Raw genomic sequence first — 20,579 nt, forward strand, 5'->3', positions numbered from 1 at the left:
AAAATATGTAACATATACCAATAATTCTTATTCCATTACTAATATTTCGACCATGACTGTAATTTTACATTAACGTGAAAGATTTATCGAAGTTTCGCACCATCTGGCGTACATACTACAGAGGCATATTAAGGATTAATACCATTATCAACTCTGGTCACACTCCTAAACAACAACCCACAAGCAAACAAAAATATTGCAGCACAATAGAATTATTATCAGTATTAATTGAAGGGGACACCACCAGCATAATTGAAACCATGTCAACTCTGCGACACCAATAACAATTGAACATTACGAATCTTCTGGAAAATCCCAGAAGTATGCAGTGACGTCACTGGCAAAACAAAAAGAAAACTGCGCAGAAAATAAACAAGGGAAATCTGTTTAGGCAAGGTCGATGGAAAAAGGGGCGGGGGTTTCAAAGAAACTGATCCCCCAGATTTCACTTTTACCACAATTATAAACTGATTACAAATCGAAGTGCAGCGAGTTCAAAGTATTCAGTTCACGATGACACGCGGCGATGAGAAACTGCCTCTCAAACAGGCGGAGATCTCCATACAAAGGTTTCTGGATACGGCGGTAAATCGTATACTCTATACTTCTATAAAGTTCTAGAGTTTAACTATGTAACCCCCCTTTAGATACCACACCATCTGAGCCTTTTGAAAAACCATCGCAGCAATATTGAAAAGAGTCTGGCCCTTGGCGACTGGCAAAAAATCAAAAAAGAGGAACTCAATGCCATGCGGGTTATCAAACAGATCAAGAATCTGCTCCTGGAAATGGATGCACTGCGCGAAAAAGTGCGGGAGGAGGATCTGGAACGCTTCGATGACCTCATGCGTCCTGGCAAAGATGAAGCCTTTGCTGGCATGAAGGAATTTGCAGGTTAGTTAGGGTGTCGCCCCCAAAATACACAGGTGTTTCTCAAAATTTTCGCTTTTGCAGAACTCCAACTGAAGTCACCTACCTCCACTTTAAATTCCCAGTACGACGAGGACCAGGATGTGCCAGCGCAGGAGGTGGAGATGAGCAGTTTACCTGCCCACCGACACATGCCACAGCTGCAGCTCAATTTCCAGCCCGAGGAGCACCAGTTGGCCCAGCGACAGGCCTGTCTGGATCAGATGGAAAACCTGCAAAGGGAGATCTACGATCTGCACGGCATGTTCCATGGCATGCGGCAGCTGACTGCCGAGCAATCGGTGGCAGTGGAGAAGATCGCAGACAATGCAGAGGAAGCTCTGGAAAATGTTCAGCAAGGCGAATTGAATCTTCGCCGAGCGCTCACCTACAAGAAGGCCATGTACCCTGTTATGGGAGCTCTCCTCGGAACCTGTGTGGGTGGACCCATTGGCCTGGTAGCGGGCATGAAAGCTGGAGGATTGGCTGCCGTGGGCTGTGGCATCCTGGGCTTCACCGGTGGCTCTGTGCTCAAGGCCAATCCCAATGTAATGCACGGCAATATCGAGGAGGAGCAGGCGGAGCCGGATAGCGAGTCGACCGAACGACTGGAGCTCAAAGAGAAGCCGGAATGACCTGCCGGAGAAGGCGGCCCTCGATCCGCATCCACGGCTCTGGCCACTACGCACATCTGGTCGGCGAATACGCGACGTTTGGAGGCAGCCACCAGCGGTGTGATCTGCAGTGTGCGCAGCTATTGTTCCGTTCAGTAGAGAGATTTTACACCGATTTTAGTTCAATATCCCCCATTTTGTGATTATCCATGTGCAAGGGCAACATTTCCATTATGTTTCTAGTTTAAGCGTTGGATATTTTGATGTTCACATGACACCACAACTGTGTGTAGATTTTAAGGCTTTAATATGCAATAATAACTCGTAGCTTTAACAACTACATGAATGGCTGATTGCTTCGCTTTGAAATGGAAAGTATTTTGGTTAGTTAAAACTTGTGAAGTCTTTAATTTGAATATATAAACTCTTAGCTATAACATTTTTGTAGAAAAGGCCTACAAAATCACCTAAACTAAGCGAGGACTTAAAAGCTATGTTAAGATACCAGTTGGGCAATCCTGTCACCCGGTTTTAAAGAGGTACATTAACTGTGGTCCAGGCCTGTTTGAAGTTCTTCTTCTGGGAGTGCTGCTTCTTCCTTAGGCGCTTGGCGGTCTTCTTCTTCTTGAACCACGCAGGATAATTGCCGTACTGATCCTTGAGAGTCTTGCTGTTGAAAACGTGCTCCACGCCTGTGTTTTCGTTGGTAACCTTGACCTTTTCACCCTTCTCCAGACTCTCCTGGTGCTCGTAAATCAGTTCCTGCTCCTCCTTGGATTTGGCCTCCTGAAAAATGATTTAAAATAGGGGTTTTAGTAAGGATCTAGATTGAACAGTAAGGGGGATTATTGGTAAAGTAAGTTATACAGCTCAAACCATACATATATACACAGGTAGGAAGAAAATAAGTACCCAGGTGTAGCACTAAATACAGGTACACAGATACCATCTAAAACTTTACAAAACTCACCCTCTTGAGCTCCTTGGAGGTCTTAATTTCGACCACATCGCTGATATCCTTCATGATCTCATTTCCATCGGCATCCAGAAGTCCCAGAGTTTTCTTCAGGCGAATCAACTCCTTAGCTTCATAGCGCGCCTTCTTTATTTTATTCATTTCATCGCGGCGCTTTCGCGAACGATTATTTCGCCCCATTTTGTTTATATATACACGAAAAGTACGAAAATCTCAAGAAATTGCGTTCAATTTGCTAAAAACGTAAACACGTGCGTTCTAAAGGCGGTTGATTGAGAGTGCCCGTACGTCTAAATAATACCAGCTCTTGGAATTTGTTTTTAGTATTTTGTACCACGAACATTTTGGACTCTTATATACTGTTTTAGTATTTAGTTTTAAAAGCACTGCTCAAAATTACGTGATTTTTTAAATATTTAAAAAGTGCCTATATAAGTGAGTTTTGAATCATATAAATTTTAAACTATTTTTAAGTTAAATAAATTTTTTTTTTTTTTGCTGGCCTTGTTCCTAAAATTATAAGGTTTAGTTTAGCTAGTCAGCTAGTCAGCTTTACCAATATTTACTTGATTTTTATATTATTATTTTTTATTGCATTAGTGTTTTAATGTTTTGCCTTTTCATCAAATTATCGAATCTTAACGTTTACGATCTCTTAAAAAAAAGTAGTTTTAAAGAAAATCTAAAATTAATGCTTTTATGAGTTTTGTATCTTAAAAAATGTATTTTATTAAGAATTTAAACAAAGCTTTTGTGGTTTTCTTTATGTTTCCCCCCTCTACCCATTTTTATTTATCCCCCTCTTTATTTATTTACCCATGTACTCTCTCCCCATCTCACAGAATGCAATATGATTTTTGTATACAAACAAAATCAGCTGCTAAAGAGAGGAAATGAGAGGCTTGCAAATTACGAAAAAATATAAAATGAAGTGGTGGTTTCTTCAATAGGAATATGGAATACCCTTTGTTTACTTTTTGTAAATGCAACTACAAAACATTGTTAGTCAGAAATTTCGAGTAACAATTATGATTGGCAAAAGATACTTGTTTTAGATAACTTTTGATGATTTAAATGTCTCGAGATTTTGAAAGAACCGCTAAGAGTAAATTATTATTTATTTATTTTATCTATTTTATTGGATGAGTAAATAAAATTGGCTAAAGTTACATGTTGTAGAAGGTATATATTTGTCATTTAAGATTCCAGAGATTTTATAAGCACGTCATATGTTAACTGGTATTTATTTTTTTTTGTTTGCAGCACTACCTATGGCGTGGTCATCTGTGGGGTACTTTGGATAGGGTATCTAGAAAAACCTCTCTTGCACATGCGCAGCAGCGGAAACCTCGACGGAGAAGCAGAAACAGGGTAAGTGTGTCGGGCTCAGCTGTAGAGCCACCAATACAGCAGTGCCGCAACCAATACCATCTTGAAAACAGAGACACAGACACTGACAACCAGCTTTGTTGGCCAGTTTGTAAACCTTCTGCCATCATTCGCTCGTCAGTCGTCGTCGTTGCTAGCATACGTCACGGAGTTCCTGTAGCGCTGCTTTCCGCACTTCTCACCCCCTCTCAGTTCTCAAAAAAAAAAAAACGGAAGTCATCAGCACAATAAAAAACAATAATCACAATTAAAAACATTTCGAAAATTGTGTGAAAAGCCTTGCTGGTGAAAAACATTGCAGAGAATAGAAATCAGAGGAGAGGTGATTCCGTATCCATCATCGATCGATCAATAAACTCCGGGCAGCAAGTAAGTGCAGTTTTAACCCCCAAAAAAAAAAACTTAGGCGGAAGTCCTTTAAGGAAAGGACCCTCACTCACAATGTGTACACATTCTCGGATATGTTTCTCAAAGTTTAGCTGCAAGTCGATTTACATGTACACACATCTCAAGTGCAGCCAAGCGATACATACACAAAAAAAAAATGCACACAACAAAAAGGCAGGAACAAAAACGTTCTGATTGCACCTTTGCATCCAAAGAGTTCACACTTTTGCGACTGTGTGAGTTTTCCTCGGTTTCGGCCAGGCCGAGTTTTCCTGCTCCACACAGTTTTTCCCCCCACCAATATATCGTATTCGTTTTTGTATTCGGGCTGCAAATCGGCCGAGTTTCTTGTTAGGGGATTTCCATTCTGGGCATCTAATAGCCATAAATTTGACTTGCATCACGTTTTCAGCATTTGTAGCGATCGTTATCACAGCCGTGCCACATCTCAGATCTCTGGCATTTGCCAGCTGAGGACACTGCGAAAAAATAGGGATTTTTCACTCAAATGTTTATCTTTTTAATGGATAAAATCGAATTGGCAGAATGCATTTGCAATGCATTTTCTTGATATAGTAAACACTATTATGAAATCTTAAGGGCTTAGGTTTTTAAAATATCTATTAAAGATTTAAAAAGGGATAGATCGTAATTAGACAAGATGACATAGTCTTAAAAAATATATTTTTTTTTAAATATTTTAAACTTAATTTTGTTGTACTTGAGTTACAAAAATTAATAAAACATTATTCTTCATTTTTACCATATATATTAATTTAAATTCATTTAATAATACAGAAAACAAATATATCTTTTCTCGCCACAAGTTTTAATAGATCCATTTATTTAACCCTTTGTAACAAATAAGATTTAGATAAAAGTCAATATTGTATCACAGTTTAGCGAACTTTCTCTGCGTGTTTAGGCTCATTTAGCTGCTGCACTGTGCCCCACGATCGAGTTTTATTTTGTGCAAACTTTATGACAATGTGTTCATGGAGTGTCATCTGGCGATGGCAAGTGCAATGAATGTTTCGCTGATTAACATCTTAATTAGCCTTGCTATAATTTCCTCAACTACAGCTGAGCACTTCAATGGCCAAAAAATATAGCTGGCTGCCTGCCAACAAAAAGAAAAATAATGCATTTGCGCTGATGTGTTTTTAAGACTCTTTCAAAGACAAACGAAAATAGGGGGCATTTTGGGAGAGAAACCTTCGGCTAGGCAACTCCAACAGCCACAAATGCAGGCCCGAAAACCCAAAGTGAATCATGCGGCAAATGTGCAGAACAGGTCTTGCAGTTTGCCATTGTCCATTGTCCATTATTCGAGCTGAGGAACCGAGGAATTGAGGAACCGGGGAACCGAAGGTGCTGGATCGAAACGGAGGGTCCAGGTCGAAAAACGGAGGGGCAGAATGGTCCCGGATGATAAATCAAGTCTGGCCAGTTGTTTGTCTGTGTGTCTGGCTGTGGTAACGAAAGAAAAATTGAAAAACAACAGCCACAGACAACAACATAAACAGCGAACAGCTGATGATGCTGCAGCTCCTCAAAATACGAGTGTGTATCTGCCAGATATAGTCAGTTGGCTGGCCCGATCGCGGCCAACGAATCTGGCCGCCTTAATTGGCCAAAAGGGTAACCGTAGTCACAGAAAGTCCAACATTTGCACACAGCACAAATTTAGGGTGTTAAAATAATTTTAAAATAAATTCAATAGGAGACAAAGTATCTAACGTTACAAAATGAATAAGAACTACAATTATTAGAAACAAAACATAAAGATTAAAAGTATATTATCTCAATAGAAAATATTAAGGAAGCGCAAAATATTAATAAAGCAAAATAAATTTTAAAAATTATTAATTTATAAAAATAAATTGCTACTTCCCTTCAGATATAATTTTAAAACAACTTATATGATATGGAACAAAATTAAAAATGTATGGACTAATTTGTAGACTCATGTTTTCCTCTATTTTTTCTTTGTGTGCTTTTGTTTTATATGAAAACAAGATATCATCGACCCATTTTAATGATTTTTTTTCTCCCTGTATCAGTGTCAATTCCTTTGTAAGCTATTTTTGAACTAGTCTTGGCCTTTTAAGGCGCTGACCACCTTTTAGACGCTTTTTCACTCGACCAAGCCGATCTGAGTAGGGAATGAAGGCAATTAAGTCATCGTTAGACGGCATTAGCGGGTTTAATTAGAACGGAATAGTGTTTGTCGCCTCTGCCAACTGACGCTGCAGTTTGTCTGGGTACGGAAAGCAAAACCCAGATACAGAAAACCCAGCTACCAGGTAGCCAAGAAGGCAGATGGCTAATGGCTAATCCCTAAATGGCACGCATTGCGGACGGACCCTCTATCCGGGTCCGATTATACCCGTCTATAATTAGAAAGTTAGTCACCCGACATGCCGTAACTGTAATTACGCATGTGTCTACCCGAAAGATATCCAAACAAAAACACAAAAACCGAGAACACTTGATATGCTCTTGTCTCGGTTTTGGGTTACTGTATTGGGCTCCTGGCAGGTCCTGATTTATGGCAGCGAAGAAAGTGAAATTCGGTGTGGGAAAAACCTGTTTGCAGTTAAGCCAAGAAAGGAAAAAAAAACAAAGCGAACGACAATGACAACAACAAAGACAAAAACAAAGACCAGAGTCAAGTTCAAGTTGTATAGTGTAATGACGAGTTATGTAAGTTTTTTTTGCCTTCTGAGGTTCTTGACTGCGCATCAAAATGTCAAAAATTATGTCATAATTCTGAAATAAATGCAGCTGCAGCGAGGCATATATAGGGGAGGAATTTTGGAAGGGTGGGGACTACGGGGTGGCGCTTCCAGGTGGTAGTACGTAGTACTGGGCCTACCAGTTACTGCACACTGCGCAGTTCCTCCCAAATCCCTTACCGCTGCTTTTTGGGGTAGCTGACGTGTTCGTTTTCCACTGGCGTTGATTTGCAGCTATGGGCCTTTTTCATCGATTTGCAGCTTAACCCGTGTACCCATGTATGTTTTGTGGGGGCTAAAGCTCTCTAAACTAGGCACGGGCCACCCTCTCAAACCCCTAAAAATAGCTAAGGTGACCCCCAAAAATGCTGCGGAACGAGAGGCTGCGAAAAAGTTTCGCTGGGCCTACATTTCCCTAAATGCGGAAGTCGTTACTTTCTATATATATGTATATATACCACGTAATATATATATACACATAATTGCAGCGGGGAGCATAAGCAAAACATTCGATAGGGCCTGTGAAGGTTGCTAGGTAATCATTGGGGAAAATGGAAAATGCCCTCGACTGCGCAGGTCAAACAAATTTGTTTGTAAACAAAATCTGAATGAGCGTAGAGAGAGAGAGAGTCTTCTCCTTTTTTCTCTGCATTGAAAGTAGGGGAAAGTCAGTAACAGTAACGGTAACAGTAACCAACTGCGGTCAGAACTATTTTAAGCCCAGCGGGGGCAAAAAAAGAGGGGGTTTCTGCAAGGGGTGGCGGGCGGTCGATTTATATTTGCCCATAAATCTTCCTTTTAATTGGCGACGTTCAAACACCATTGCGGCGCTTTAATAGAGGCACTTTGAGCTCTATATTTATGCAGGATGGCTAGGGAACTTTCTTCCACAATGGGGTCAAAAATAACTTAGATTATGAAGAACTGTGGGATTGGCTAAATAAGGATACATGAGGGTAGTGAGAATAAAAAGAACACTATAAATCTGCATTAGGTTTTTATATGCAGAACTAATCAGACAAAAGTATAATAAATTTATAAGCTAAGAGAAAATTACAATTGTTTCTTATTACAAACAATAACCTAATATATCCAAAGCATTTTTATTATTGTTCTTTAAAGGTACTTGCCTTATCAATTTATTTTAATAAACAGTACTTAAAAGAAGTTTCACGTTAATTTTTATTTTGATTTGATTTTTAACTTCGAGGCATCCGTTTTCAATGCTTTCAATTTTTAAAGACTTCTGTTAGACCTTTGTTTTTTAACATAAAAAAAATAAATATAAACTGTCTATATTAGTTTAAAATTGGGTGTTTGCTTTTAAATCCCATTATCATCAGTTCATTTATAAAATTGCTAAGGGCTAGATTATTTCATTGCGACTTTAGCTATGTTTTAAGTCACGATGATTGCGTTGAGTCTAGTCACTTCCGAGTCGCCAGTGGAGCGCCTGATGTAATCCGCCAGAAGGGCGCGTAAATCGAATAATAGATTGATTGATTGTTTACTAGAGATTGGGGCCACAGGCGGCGTTGACCCAATATTCTATATGCGGCAGCTGGACCTAGTACTGATAATGATAAACAAAGTGATAAAAAATATGCGTCGTGCCCAGCGGATTTGCCTAAGAAGAGACACATGGAATGCGAACAACTGCGCCTCACGTACTAATTAAATTACGCGTTATAAAACATCCCATTATATATATACGAATATAATAAAAAGCTCATCTAAATGCCATTAATATGTACAGCCAAAGTGCAGCAAGGTACGCGAACTTGAAATTATATATGTGCTGACAGAGAAACCTGCAGTCCCACATTTATCATCGATCGTTTGATAAGCAGCCACTACACACAATAAACCTCGATTCGCAGAGGTATTGGTACAGTGGAACCCCACAAGTGTCTCTTTGTTTGAGTGGGATGTGGGATGTGGGTGAGGGTGAGGGTGAGGGTGTGTGTGCAGGTCGCTGTGACATCAAAGAATCGTTTGCGTCATTTTTCGAGGAGCTTTACTGGGGGTCTTTATGGGCTTTCTAGTTATGGCTAAATATATACATTGCGCCATGTTGATAAAGAATGCGGTTTTGTCAAACATAAAGAATTATTTATTATAATTGTTTATTAAATTAAAATGTTTAGTTGCCAACAATTGTTTCTTATTTATTTATTTAGACATAACATTTATGATTACAAAAAAGGATTTTAAAAGTAAAATATATAAATATTCAATTAGTTACCAAAAAAACTTTAACGCACTCATGCAACAAATGTGAGGCAATATAAGCACTAAATTTAGGATTTTATATGGCTCATAAAGTATTCAAAGCACTTTAGTACTGCAAAACGAGTACAAACTAATAATTATGTATTTTCTAAGTACCCCATGATCATATTGTTCTACCGCACATGGTATCCATTACAATGCAGCTTAAATTCCACTTACTACAGCTAAAAAGCATTCATATGCATACGCGTTTTCCACAAATGTTTGGCCATCCAAATGAAAACATAAAGCGAATAAAAAGTGGCTTCACTTGATGTCGCATTTAGCTTCTGTCGATGCGTTGGCGTTTGTCATTTGCCTTTATGTCACAGCGATTCGAAGTCTCGAACTGCGCAATATCTCCAAGCTATGCTTATAGAGGGGGTTATACAGAGTGGGTTATATACTATATGGTCCGAGCTGGCGGAGTTTGTGCGCAATAACCCAGAAAGAAATGCTCGGAACAGTTGAGTTCACTTAGGTTTGGCCATGGTTCACTCCACACTCCACACTGCCTTTGATGCTGGCCGCTTTGCTCGTTTGTTTGGATGTAAAACGCCAACATTTGTTGTAATCATTTTGAGACAGAAGATGTGGCAGCTAGCATAAACATAAACATCAAGCGATTAGATAAAGCATTTCTCTTTTGCTGGGGCTTGTTTATTTGAGTTTAAAGTGCTGCCGCGCGCAAATAGTTTTCTATTTTGTTTTCTATTTCGTTGGCGTCTTCCCGATGACGCCAATTTTGTTTACCTCTACGCAAAAGTAGGGGAATTTTGTTTTCTTTATCATGTTTTTTCTACACTTTTTTTTGTTAACATAAACAAAACGCGTGCAGACTGAGATTAATTATAAAATAAAAAACTTTGGGTTGGCCAATGGTGTGAGGGGAAAAATCACAAGATTTTGTGTCGGTATAGTGGCCATAAGCACACATAAATTTTCCTATATATTTGGAAATATATATCTGGCTAAATCCGGCGATCTTTTTGCTGCTTTCTGGCACCTGTAGTTGGTGGCTTTGTAGTTGTCGCCGCCGTGAGCCACTTTCCTCTCTGCAAAAGCTACAACTTGTCGCTGTCAGCTGTTGCATGATAGAATATCTAAAAATATATAGAGAACCACAACAGAACGCTGTGCTAATGGCTAAACAACCTTGAACCTGGCCGAGAGGTTGTGCTTTTGCCAGGAATATGTATCAAACATGCACTTGTGTGTTGTTGCCCATTATCTAAAACGAAATGAAATTATTTAATGGGTGGCGTGCCGAACGAGATTCAATTTCGGGTGTGCACAAGTAGCGGTCTCAGATAATTAAAAAAAGCTCAATTAAATTATTCCAAAAAAATATTCTTAAGTCATAAACAAAAAACAAATAAATACATTTGTGGTAAATCAATAAGCCAAAGTAATGAACAATTTATATTTTAATGGTATATATAAAAAGTAGATATATTGCGTTGCTTAAAAATTAAATAAATAAAATAATAAGTAAATAAATATTGGTTCTTAACTATCGGAAGCAAAATATAATTATGATTATAATTATCTAAATAATAATTATAATAATTTTATTACTTCAAAATTGAATCCAAGAGACACAATAAAGATAAATATATATGAGCTCATTCGTTTTTATCTTATATCCGAACAAACAGTAGCCGACACTTGAAGATTATTATTTGAATTGATTTCGAATTGCATAATGCCAAACTGGCAAGGAAACTAAGTCAGAACTTATTTGAATGGCTCGAGTATTCTTCGTTTGGCTGAGAATGACAGTTTGCAAATAGTTCTCAGCATTTCATTAGCATTTTTATGCGTTCCGAATGTTCGACAACTTATTGCTTGGCTGCCGTTGCCTCAGCCGTGACTCGGCATTAAACATTTGAAATTATTAAGCAGAGAAACTGTATTTCAGCGTGAACTTTGGAGCTGCCAGCTGCCAACTACTTCACCCGTGCGAGAATCCCACACCCATGCACTTAAACAAATGGATTTTCTTTTTTTTATTTGACTAATTCAATCATTCAAACGTTCAACTACAAGGGCTCACAGCTTATCATATTATTCATTGATTTTGACTCAGTAGCCTTGAAAACGTGGTAAAGATTAAAGAAATCAAAGATTACGTTACACTTATAGTAAATAAGTAAGAATGTCACAACAAAAATAGTAATAAACTATTTATTATCTTACAATGGCCTTGAAATGTTTTTGAATCGTTTTATTATTTCGTTTTAAGCGAAGTCAATTTTCAGATTGGGTATTTATTAGACAATATTAAAGGTTGTATTAATATAAACAATTATTATTAATATGTAATATTATTATAAAATATTTTCTTGCGCTATGTATTCTAAAATTAAAATACCTATTCAGTATTAAATCTTTTGATTATCATAATTAAAGTAATTTATGTACTTATTTAAAGTAAATCAATAGTAAATGTAAAATCATTTGATTTTCGACTTAATCTTTATTCTACTCCACTGTTCGTGGACATTTATAAATAATAAAATATGAAATTTTTTCTTGAATATCAATCTTTTGATAATATCATAATTCAAGCGAACAAGTTTTAAATATTTTCTTTAAGTAAATCAGAAATGAATGCTACATCCCTTGATTATTGTTTGGGTAGCAGTCTCTTTTTATTCTCCTCCTCTGATAGTGTCTATATAACTACTTTTGATATTTATTATATTTTGTTACTAGCTAATAAAAATGGCATATTTTACTTGAAGTGTACACACTATCCGCGCAGCTTAGTCACTCGGGCGGCCCGTGACCAGTTGGCAGCGAAGAGCCACTTGGTCTGGCGGCTATAGAAAAGTATCTAACAGATACAGTTTGGCGGACGGTGGCGGGACGGTGGAGGGGCCGGGAAAGTGTGTCAATGCGCTAACGTCAGAGCAGCTGATCGGAGAGCGAAAACATTAGTAATACTATTTAAAGAGAGAGCGCGAGAGCAGCGATCGTTTTGTTGGTAAACAAAAATCACGAACAACACGTATGATGATCGGGCTCTCTTTTTGTTGAACGCTGCTCAGCTGGTTGGAGCATAATTTTGGCGCTGGCTTTTGTTGACGGCTGCGATCGTGGCTTTTTGCGTTTTAAAAAAATACATAATTATGGGCTTAGATACGCTCGTGAGCGTGATTTTCCGCTCTCTCTCTCTCTCTTGGAAGAAATCAAAAACTGAGATACTTTTTCAGACCAAACAGCGATCGCTGTTGTCATTCGACTTTAATAGTTTAAAGCAGACACAACAGCAGCACCGCAACTCGAGTGCAGCAGAAGAAAAGTGAAAATTACCCTCGAAGAGAATTGGGTAAATGAACAAGAGAAGTGTGAAAAGTGAGATATACTATATAGCAGCCCAAAAAAAATAATAGAGTAAAAACTGCAGCTAAAACAGAACACACAGAAATACAACAGGTACGCACACAATGAGATACTCAGATACAGGTACTCGCAGATACAGATACAGATACAGCTACAGCCAAAGTATCGCAGTGTAGCTTTTGTTCTTGCGTCCGCTTTTGAAATTCAAATGCGCTTCCGTCGATTCAGTTGGCAATCGAGTGTCGACTAGGCTGTACCGTCTGCTGCAGTGGCATCCAAATCCAAATCCATTTACATTTACATTTACCCTGTGTATCTGCTGAATTGACGTGATTTTAGTGAACCATATACGTGTGTCTTCTCGGTGCACTTTTCCACATCCATAAGGTGAGCATCAGGCCATCGATACACGGGTATATATTTCCAATTGTGCTGCCAATTAGTGCCTATAATTGGCAGAATTCAGGCACTGCCAAGGTCGCCACTGACGTCATTTGGCTCTAGCTTGCATAATTCCGCATTATGCCATAAAGAGAAAATTCTATAGCCCCACTTCGCTTACGAGTTTTTTTTTTGTTTTCCCAAACAAAAGTAACAAACAAAAAAAAGGAACAAAACACAAAAACACGAAATTCCTTCAAAACAAAGGAACATTTGCACTTTGACTGGCCCAAAGCTTAAAGCTAATCAGATACAATTTGACTGATATGAATATATGCCCACATATATAGAAGATACCAGTCTGTATGTGTTTTTTATATAGATTGGCTATTGGTTTGCACTTAAGTAGAAAGCTTTGGATATGGTTCTTTGTTTGAAATACTTGTGGCCGTATAAATAAATCGGTGAGAGATTTTTAGTCTTTATAGTCCAGATATTCCAGTTCAGTAAGAGCCCCTCTTCTGCCCCATAAATCTTTGCTTTTGTACTTTTTCCATTCTCTGATCACTGCAGCTGTCAGCTCAACTAAATTAGTTCAAGTTCATTAGCCCAGCCCCATTTCAAAGCCTTCTCCCCCTTCGTTCACTATATTATCCCCACTATCTGGTAAACTATATGGAACAATCAATTGAACAAAGCTTGAACTTTCGACTGTCGGCTCGTTTGCTCGTTTGCTGCACACGCCAGTCAAAGCTAGACTATATAGTAAACAATAGTATACAAATAGAAATTATTAGCATAGTTGACGCTGTCTAGCGAAATCGTCTGGGGTGCGGCTTATCGCTCCTCAAGTGAGTTGGCGAATTCTACATTGCTAGGCTGATAAACAGCCAAACTTATTCCATCATCGGTGGAGAAGTTTGTTGACTTCGATAGCAAACAATGCCAAAACATTGTGTGACTAGCGATTTCCTCAATATCTAGTCTAGACTTATATAATCAATTAGCGATCAAGGTCAGTGCCAAAGCAAAACAAACAAAATTGTGAGCTAAAATAAACGCTATGATATGGTATCTACCAATGCAGCCTGTCTAGAATATATAATGAAGAATAGAATATATAATGTTCTATATATGCAAACATTCCAAGGTCACCATTATTTGGCTGCAGATGTGACAAAAGTGAAAACGAATTGACTGCAGCTCAAACAAAATAGACTTTATATCTCGGGGTCCATGACCAACCATTCGGGCGGGTTATCTAGGGTGCTGTAAGCTGTCGGCCATAAAAGTATGAGCCCTCGATCGGTCCCCCATACGTGTTTATTTATAAAATGCCTGCTCGGACCCGTAAACGCAGCAATCGCTGTTGTGCAATGCAGTTCATTTCGACTGCAAAATATTTTGCCTCTATTTTCGGTTAGATATATGCACTCTCTTCAATGTGCAAAAATATGGCAAGGCATTTTGAGGTCAACCAACAAGCTGTCTCTATGAAAATGCCCACTTTATTCCTATGCCAATTACAATGGCAGTCCTTTCCTGCATCTCTGCTTACTGTTCATTACCATCTCCAGGCAATTATCAGAATTTATTTCAGCTGCCCAAGTCAATGGCCCCCCATCAAATTTGATTGTCAAACTTTCGCTGACATTTCGACTCGGACTGCCTCATCAAACCCAAATTTCGTACGCTTTTTGTGTCTCTGCTGCAGGAGATTTCACTTTGTTAGTTTCTGTGGCTTTTCACGTTTTTGTTTTGCGGTCAAATTGCAAATTGCCCCGGCAATTGTCTCTGCAAGTCCAGCTCAAACTAAAGCTCCATTTCCACTGCTTTTGCTTTTGAGTTTTCCGTTTTTCGTTTTCCGTGCGCTGTTTGATCGACAAAAATATGCCAGTCGAGCTGCTGGCATCTTTATGACGATGCGATAATCAGGGAAAAACTGGGAAAATGCACAAGGAAAAGTATATTTTGAGAAAAGAATTCTCAGATTTTAATATATAATCTTTATTAGGCAGTATAGAAAACCACAATTATGGTTTCTTATTTGTTATTTTTAGCTTTTCACATCGCAAGTTTTCCAATAAATCATTTTAAGTTGTTAAATATACCATATTTGTTAAAAAAAGAGAAAACTAAAGTTTAAAGATTAAGTTAGAATCTAATCTAAAATAAAAACAGTTTTTTATGAAATTTTTCCAAATCTAAAGCAAATGTGAGCATGTATTTTGAAGAGTCATTGCAATCATAGTTTTCTCAATATTCGTCAAATCATTTTAATTGACACCAAAAGAGATATATTTTTCCGAGTGCACCACCGATTTGGTTCATCATTTGGAGAGATATGTACGGTTATAGTTTGAGTACAAATTTTCCTATTGTCATGACGTGAGCCCGATTCAAATTGCATATATGCAGTACACACACACACAGAGTGTTCAGGCAAACCGCTCAACGATTGTGTGTGCCATATATAATTGCCTCGATCATAAGCTCGGCGCATGCACACCGCTCGAGTTGGAATCGCATGGGATGGGATTGTGGGGACTGGGGGCTATCAACTGGGGAACTTAATGGCCAGTGCAGCGATACTTTATGGCAGTGGCCCGTCTATTATACAGTTGTCAGCACAGTGCTATAGATAGCATATAGATTAATGTAATCAAAAGTAATTGGCGCCTTTGGTTAGTTTGCGTTGAGAAAATTTCACTTTTCCAATCGAATTCGTAAGCCTATTTGCGTTGATTTCGCTTGAGCATATAGCATAAAGATCTAATAAATATCATCGAAGTGAGGCAATAAAAAATAATTGAGAAGGAAACTTATCTTTTGTGTTTTGAGCTCACATGCATTTAAATTAAGTAAAATAAGTGCAATTCAACCAAAAATAATTAAATTAATTGCTGGGAAAAACAAGGATAGATTCAATGGCGCATGTTTGATACTCTCTTAAATGTTCATTATTTTTTTTACAAATAGTTTATGAAATAACAGCTTTATTTGTTACTGGCACAAACATAAATTTAAGCATTTAATGAAAAACTTTTTAACAAGACCCTTAAAATCCGCTTAACAAAGTAAATATTTATTTTTTCCCACCATTAGTGTCTTGGAATTTTATAAATAATCAGTGTAAAAAACTCCACTGCTCACCACTTAGCAGAGTATGCGAAGTGTAATTAAATGAAATTAAGTAGCCGCCCCATTGAACCGCGTTCGCCCACGCAAACAAGCAGCTTACTGAAATGGGGGGGGTTGCTGATTACGCAATGTGCACACAATTTGCTAAGCTAATTTCTAACATTTTTCCCCACTCTTTCTTTCTATTTTCCGCTTGCAGCTTCTACGCTACGAAAAACTAAAGAACAAGACAAGGAAAAAGCGTACAAACAAAAAACAAATACAAAAAAAATAATTAAAAGACTGAGCAACGTTCAAGCAAATCCAAGGAACAAAACCAACAGCAACATAAGCAATCTCCCACACTATTTGTCTCTCTATAACTGTGAAACTAGGCCCGAAAAATCCGAGTGGAATATAGCGCAACTTTGATCTCAGCACCCGCAACGCGAAGCAATAACAGAAAAGCCAGCGCCTTCTACCGCCGGATCAGCCGCATTAACCCCGTATAATGTTAAGCAGCCTCGCCTCGTATCTCTTTGGATCGTCAGCAACATCCGAATCCATTAGCCAAGACGCCAGTCCCGCCCAGACAGCCCCCAGCAACCACAACTCCAATCCCGACCCCTCGAGCGATCCCTCGGCGGGCGATGTAATTGAGGTCACCTCCTCGACGCCCTCGGTAGCGGGCAATAATCGGGGGGCGGTACGCGCCTCCAACGGCAAGCGCGGCAAGAACAGGCGTGGCAAGCAGCAGCGGACCATTCAGCAGCAGCAGCAGCGGAAGCAGCCGGCCATCACCAAGCTACTGACGCCCTCGAGCGACTCCATCGACGAGGACTTCGACGAGGACGAATGGTACATCGTGGAGAAGGAAGGTGAGTTGGGAGTAACTGCTTGAAAATATATATAATAATAGAAGAGTTTATATATTACAAACAGCAGTTTAAGTTATAAAATATTTCCTTTAAAATTAAATGATGTTTCCAATTGAGAGACATAACTTTTCAAATCAATTAAGTTTTCCAGAAATAAAAAAACGCTTTATGATGAGTATAAATTTAACTCTTTTCAATAAAAGAATAAACATTTCAATACATTAAGACATAAATTTGATTGTTATAAATTTAAATTATCTTATATTAAAACATATCAATATATTAAAAATAAATTTGATTAGTATAAATCTAAACAATCTAATAATTCAAAAACAATTAATGACAATTAAAAATATATGTGTTATCTTGCAATAATCACAAGTGAATAATTTAATTCTTTGAAAATAAAGTAGGCAATTAAAATCATAAGGTTTTGAAGAAATTTTGGTCTTGATACTTGTCGTATCACTTTGATATGTTTAAACATATAGAGAATAATAAATAAATAATTGCATCTTACTAACCTCTCCTCTGTTTACTTTGCAGACGAGGAGGACGACTCCCTGCCGCGCAGCGACTCCGAGGAGGAGCTCTCCGTGGTGGAGGTGTCGCAGTCGCGGGGCGGCGCCCCCGCCTCCTCGGCGGGCTCCTCGGCCGGCGGCCATGGCCCAGCGGCCGCCTCCCAGCGCCGCCGGCAGCACCTCAACTCGCACTCGCATTCGCATTCCCTGTACAGTGGGCCGCGGCCGCAGCAGCAGCGCAACTATCTGCAACGCTCGCGCGTCGTTCGGCCGCTGAGCATCAGTACCCTCAGCCCGCCCAGAAGTGTGCCCGCCCAGGGAGCGGCGGACTCTGACAACCTCAGCCAGTCGCTGTACGTGGCCTCGCCCAGCGGCAGCGACCAGGGCCAGGGTCAAGGTTCAAACGCGGGCCTGGGTTTCGGCCAGGGTACTAATGTGCTGATGGAGGAGTCCTGGTACGTAACACCGCCACCATGCTTCACCTCGATTGGGCCAATCAATATGGAAACATCACCATTTGAGAATCTATTGATTGAGCATCCAAGGTTGGTGATCTTTATAGTACACACAATACGAGTCCCCATGCTCCCATGCCCCCTCCCCCATCCAGCAACCACAATTTACAGCCAAAAACGCACGCAAAATAATAGTTTTCCCTTTTAAATTGTATGATTTTCTATCTAATTTGTGGTTTGTTTTTCACTTGCAGCATGTCCGTTTATCGTAGTATTAGGTCCACCCAGGAGGGCACCGAAAGTTTTGTAAATCTTGATCTCGGGGTGTCGTCGGAGGTGCCGCAGCAGCAGCTGGAGGATCCGGAGCCGGAGGCCGAGCCGCAGGACCAGCACCAGGTTCTTCAGGAGCAGCGTTCGCCCAACGCTCGCTACGATCGCCATGCGGCTGCCCAGCTGAAGCAGCAGACGCTGGCTCGTCAGAGCCAGAAGGTAGGCATCGAGGGGCTATATCTTTATAGGGATATATTTTAATATGGTTTTTTATTGATTTTTAAAATTTATTTGAATAAAATATATATGCTTAAACATATTTATTTAAATATTTATAAATCCAAATAACCTTAAATCTAGCCCATGTGTTAAAAAGAAATTACATAAAGTTTATGGACTCATATGGGTCATATTTTTTTAAATATTTGGCTTTACTTACTTTAGTTTTGTGAGTGCAGAATAACTCTCCAAGTTTATAAAAAAAATAAATTTAATTCCTAATTGTTAATCAATACACATCCTATTCAGTATTTAATATTTATTTGTTCATATTCTCCCTAAATATAAATGGATGTCAGAGCTTATTGCTTATTGAAAAATGGTAGAATAGAATAAGAGAAATTAATGAATTTTATTTAAAAACCATTCTAAGCTTTGTTGACCTATCCCTAATCAATATATCCACTTTATCCCATCCACAGAGCAACAATAAGAAGCAGCACCAGCAGCTCTGCCGCAGTGCCATCAAGCGGGCCAACAAGGTGCGCGACTTCCAGGCCAAGGCCAACCGCCCACGCCGCTCGGAGATGCAGCACTGCAAGCTGGTCAGCGGCGCCAACAACAACCGCAGCAAGTGCTGCTACTAGGCACGCACCACCCACTGCAATCGCTGCACCACCCACCACCACCAACACCCACACGCCTCCCACGCCCATAAGCTGGAGGAGCATTACAATCATGGCAGGCGACGCGATTTTAATTAGTATTTTAACTTAACCCCCCAATGAAACGATAAAAAAACCGCAACTAAAATGCCACAAAAATATCAAAATCTAGCAGCTACAAAAAACACATATGTTTAATTAATTAAACTTAGCAATTAATTGTGTAAAAACGAAAAACAAAAGCCACAAAAAAATTTAACTATCTGTGTAAATGCGTAGGTTTTAATGTTTGCCGTTTCAATTTCACAACTTATATGAAAAATACCAAAAAAATGCAATAAAATTTTCAAAATGAATATGCAAAAAAACCCATAAGAAAAAAAACACACATGAAAAATGACAACAAAAAAAATGTATAAAATAAGCAACAGAAACGATTTTGTTAATGTAGCTAAGAAAACTATTTTATTTATTTAACAATCAAAACACACACACACAATTAATTTATGGTATGTTTTGCAGAAAGCTTATGTTTGTTTGAGTGAGCAATCTCTCGAAATCGATTTGTTTGAGTTTGTATGAATTTTTGTGTGTATAGTGTATGCTTATCGACATATAGGATGTATTGTATTAAACCCCTGGCACCAGATAAAATGTTCTATTGTATGCCTGATTATGTTGGAAATGCGCGTGCGTATGTGTGAAACAAAAATGTGTGAAAAACGGGGTATATATACCAGAAGGAAAAAATCACAATAAAAAATGATTATGCTAAAACTTAAATATTGATTTGATTTTTATGGGAACATTGGATTCCTGGAGGGTAATTGCTGTTGAGTTATAATAAAAGTTTTAAAATGGTTTAAGCTAAATTTTTATTTTGTACTCAAATTGCTGGAGATTCTCAAAAATAATTAATTTAAAACATAAATAAATAAGTCACTTGATGGTTTTTTTAAATGAAAGATTTATGTAGCTTTCAGAGTATTGCAAAGGCCATTACCATTACCAGGCCATCTACCTTATATTTTTCTCTATTAGAAAGGGATCACAACATTTTTATTTTAATGTACATTGAACATTCAGCTCTAAAATTTTTTGAGGACTTGCTTAGAGGTGAAAATATTGAAAATATAATGTACTGTAAGAGAACATTTTATTTCTGATTAATTATTATATATTTACTTGACATCCTAGCACTACTTGTATAGCTTAGTATTTAATGTGCTAGTCGCCAAAGATTGGAATATTTGTATCACAAAATTGTTAAAAAAAGGATCATAACAGGAAACAACATTTCAGGGAATGATACAGTTAATAGAAAGTTTTTTTTTTAATAAATGGATTTTGAATAAGTGGATTACATAAAGTTAAAGCTGTCTTAAGGTTTAAGTTGTAATAGTTAGCGAATAAAAATCTCTTGTAATGTAGGTCAAAG

The 20,579-nt window shown here is 38.4% G+C and overlaps 3 protein-coding genes across 7 annotated transcripts; 2 read left to right on the plus strand and 1 right to left on the minus strand.

The window, feature by feature from the left end:
• The first annotated feature begins 149 nt into the window (after positions 1-149).
• On the plus strand, positions 150-1,863 carry LOC108146441 (syntaxin-17). Its single transcript, XM_017272445.2, has 3 exons — positions 150-585; positions 648-894; positions 955-1,863. The coding sequence occupies exons 1-3, from the start codon at positions 514-516 to the stop codon at positions 1,542-1,544; spliced, it is 909 nt and encodes a 302-aa protein (XP_017127934.1). The 5' UTR covers positions 150-513; the 3' UTR covers positions 1,545-1,863.
• A 44-nt stretch (positions 1,864-1,907) lies between these two features.
• Positions 1,908-2,791, minus strand: LOC108146442 (protein LLP homolog). Its single transcript, XM_017272446.2, has 2 exons — positions 2,494-2,791; positions 1,908-2,309 (listed from the first exon to the last, which is right to left on the minus strand). Exons 1-2 carry the CDS (start codon positions 2,677-2,679, stop codon positions 2,055-2,057), a joined length of 441 nt encoding a protein of 146 aa, XP_017127935.1. The 5' UTR covers positions 2,680-2,791; the 3' UTR covers positions 1,908-2,054.
• Positions 2,792-4,003: 1,212 nt separating this feature from the next.
• Positions 4,004-19,924, plus strand: LOC108146123. 5 transcript variants are annotated; one of them, XM_017271965.2, is made up of 5 exons: positions 4,004-4,257; positions 16,354-17,011; positions 17,558-18,077; positions 18,242-18,476; positions 18,959-19,924. In XM_017271965.2, exons 2-5 carry the CDS (start codon positions 16,645-16,647, stop codon positions 19,121-19,123), a joined length of 1,287 nt encoding a protein of 428 aa, XP_017127454.1. In that variant the 5' UTR covers positions 4,004-4,257; positions 16,354-16,644; the 3' UTR covers positions 19,124-19,924. The 5 variants fall into 5 exon arrangements, with proteins under 5 accessions (XP_017127454.1, XP_017127452.1, XP_017127455.1 ...); XM_017271963.2 differs by lacking the exon at positions 4,004-4,257 and adding an exon at positions 12,527-12,725; XM_017271966.2 differs by lacking the exon at positions 4,004-4,257 and adding an exon at positions 12,532-12,618.
• Positions 19,925-20,579: the final 655 nt, after the last annotated feature.

Source organism: Drosophila elegans, unplaced genomic scaffold, assembly GCF_018152505.1.
Source record: "Drosophila elegans isolate 14027-0461.03 unplaced genomic scaffold, ASM1815250v1 contig_208, whole genome shotgun sequence".
NCBI classification, from domain to species: Eukaryota; Metazoa; Arthropoda; class Insecta; order Diptera; family Drosophilidae; genus Drosophila; species Drosophila elegans.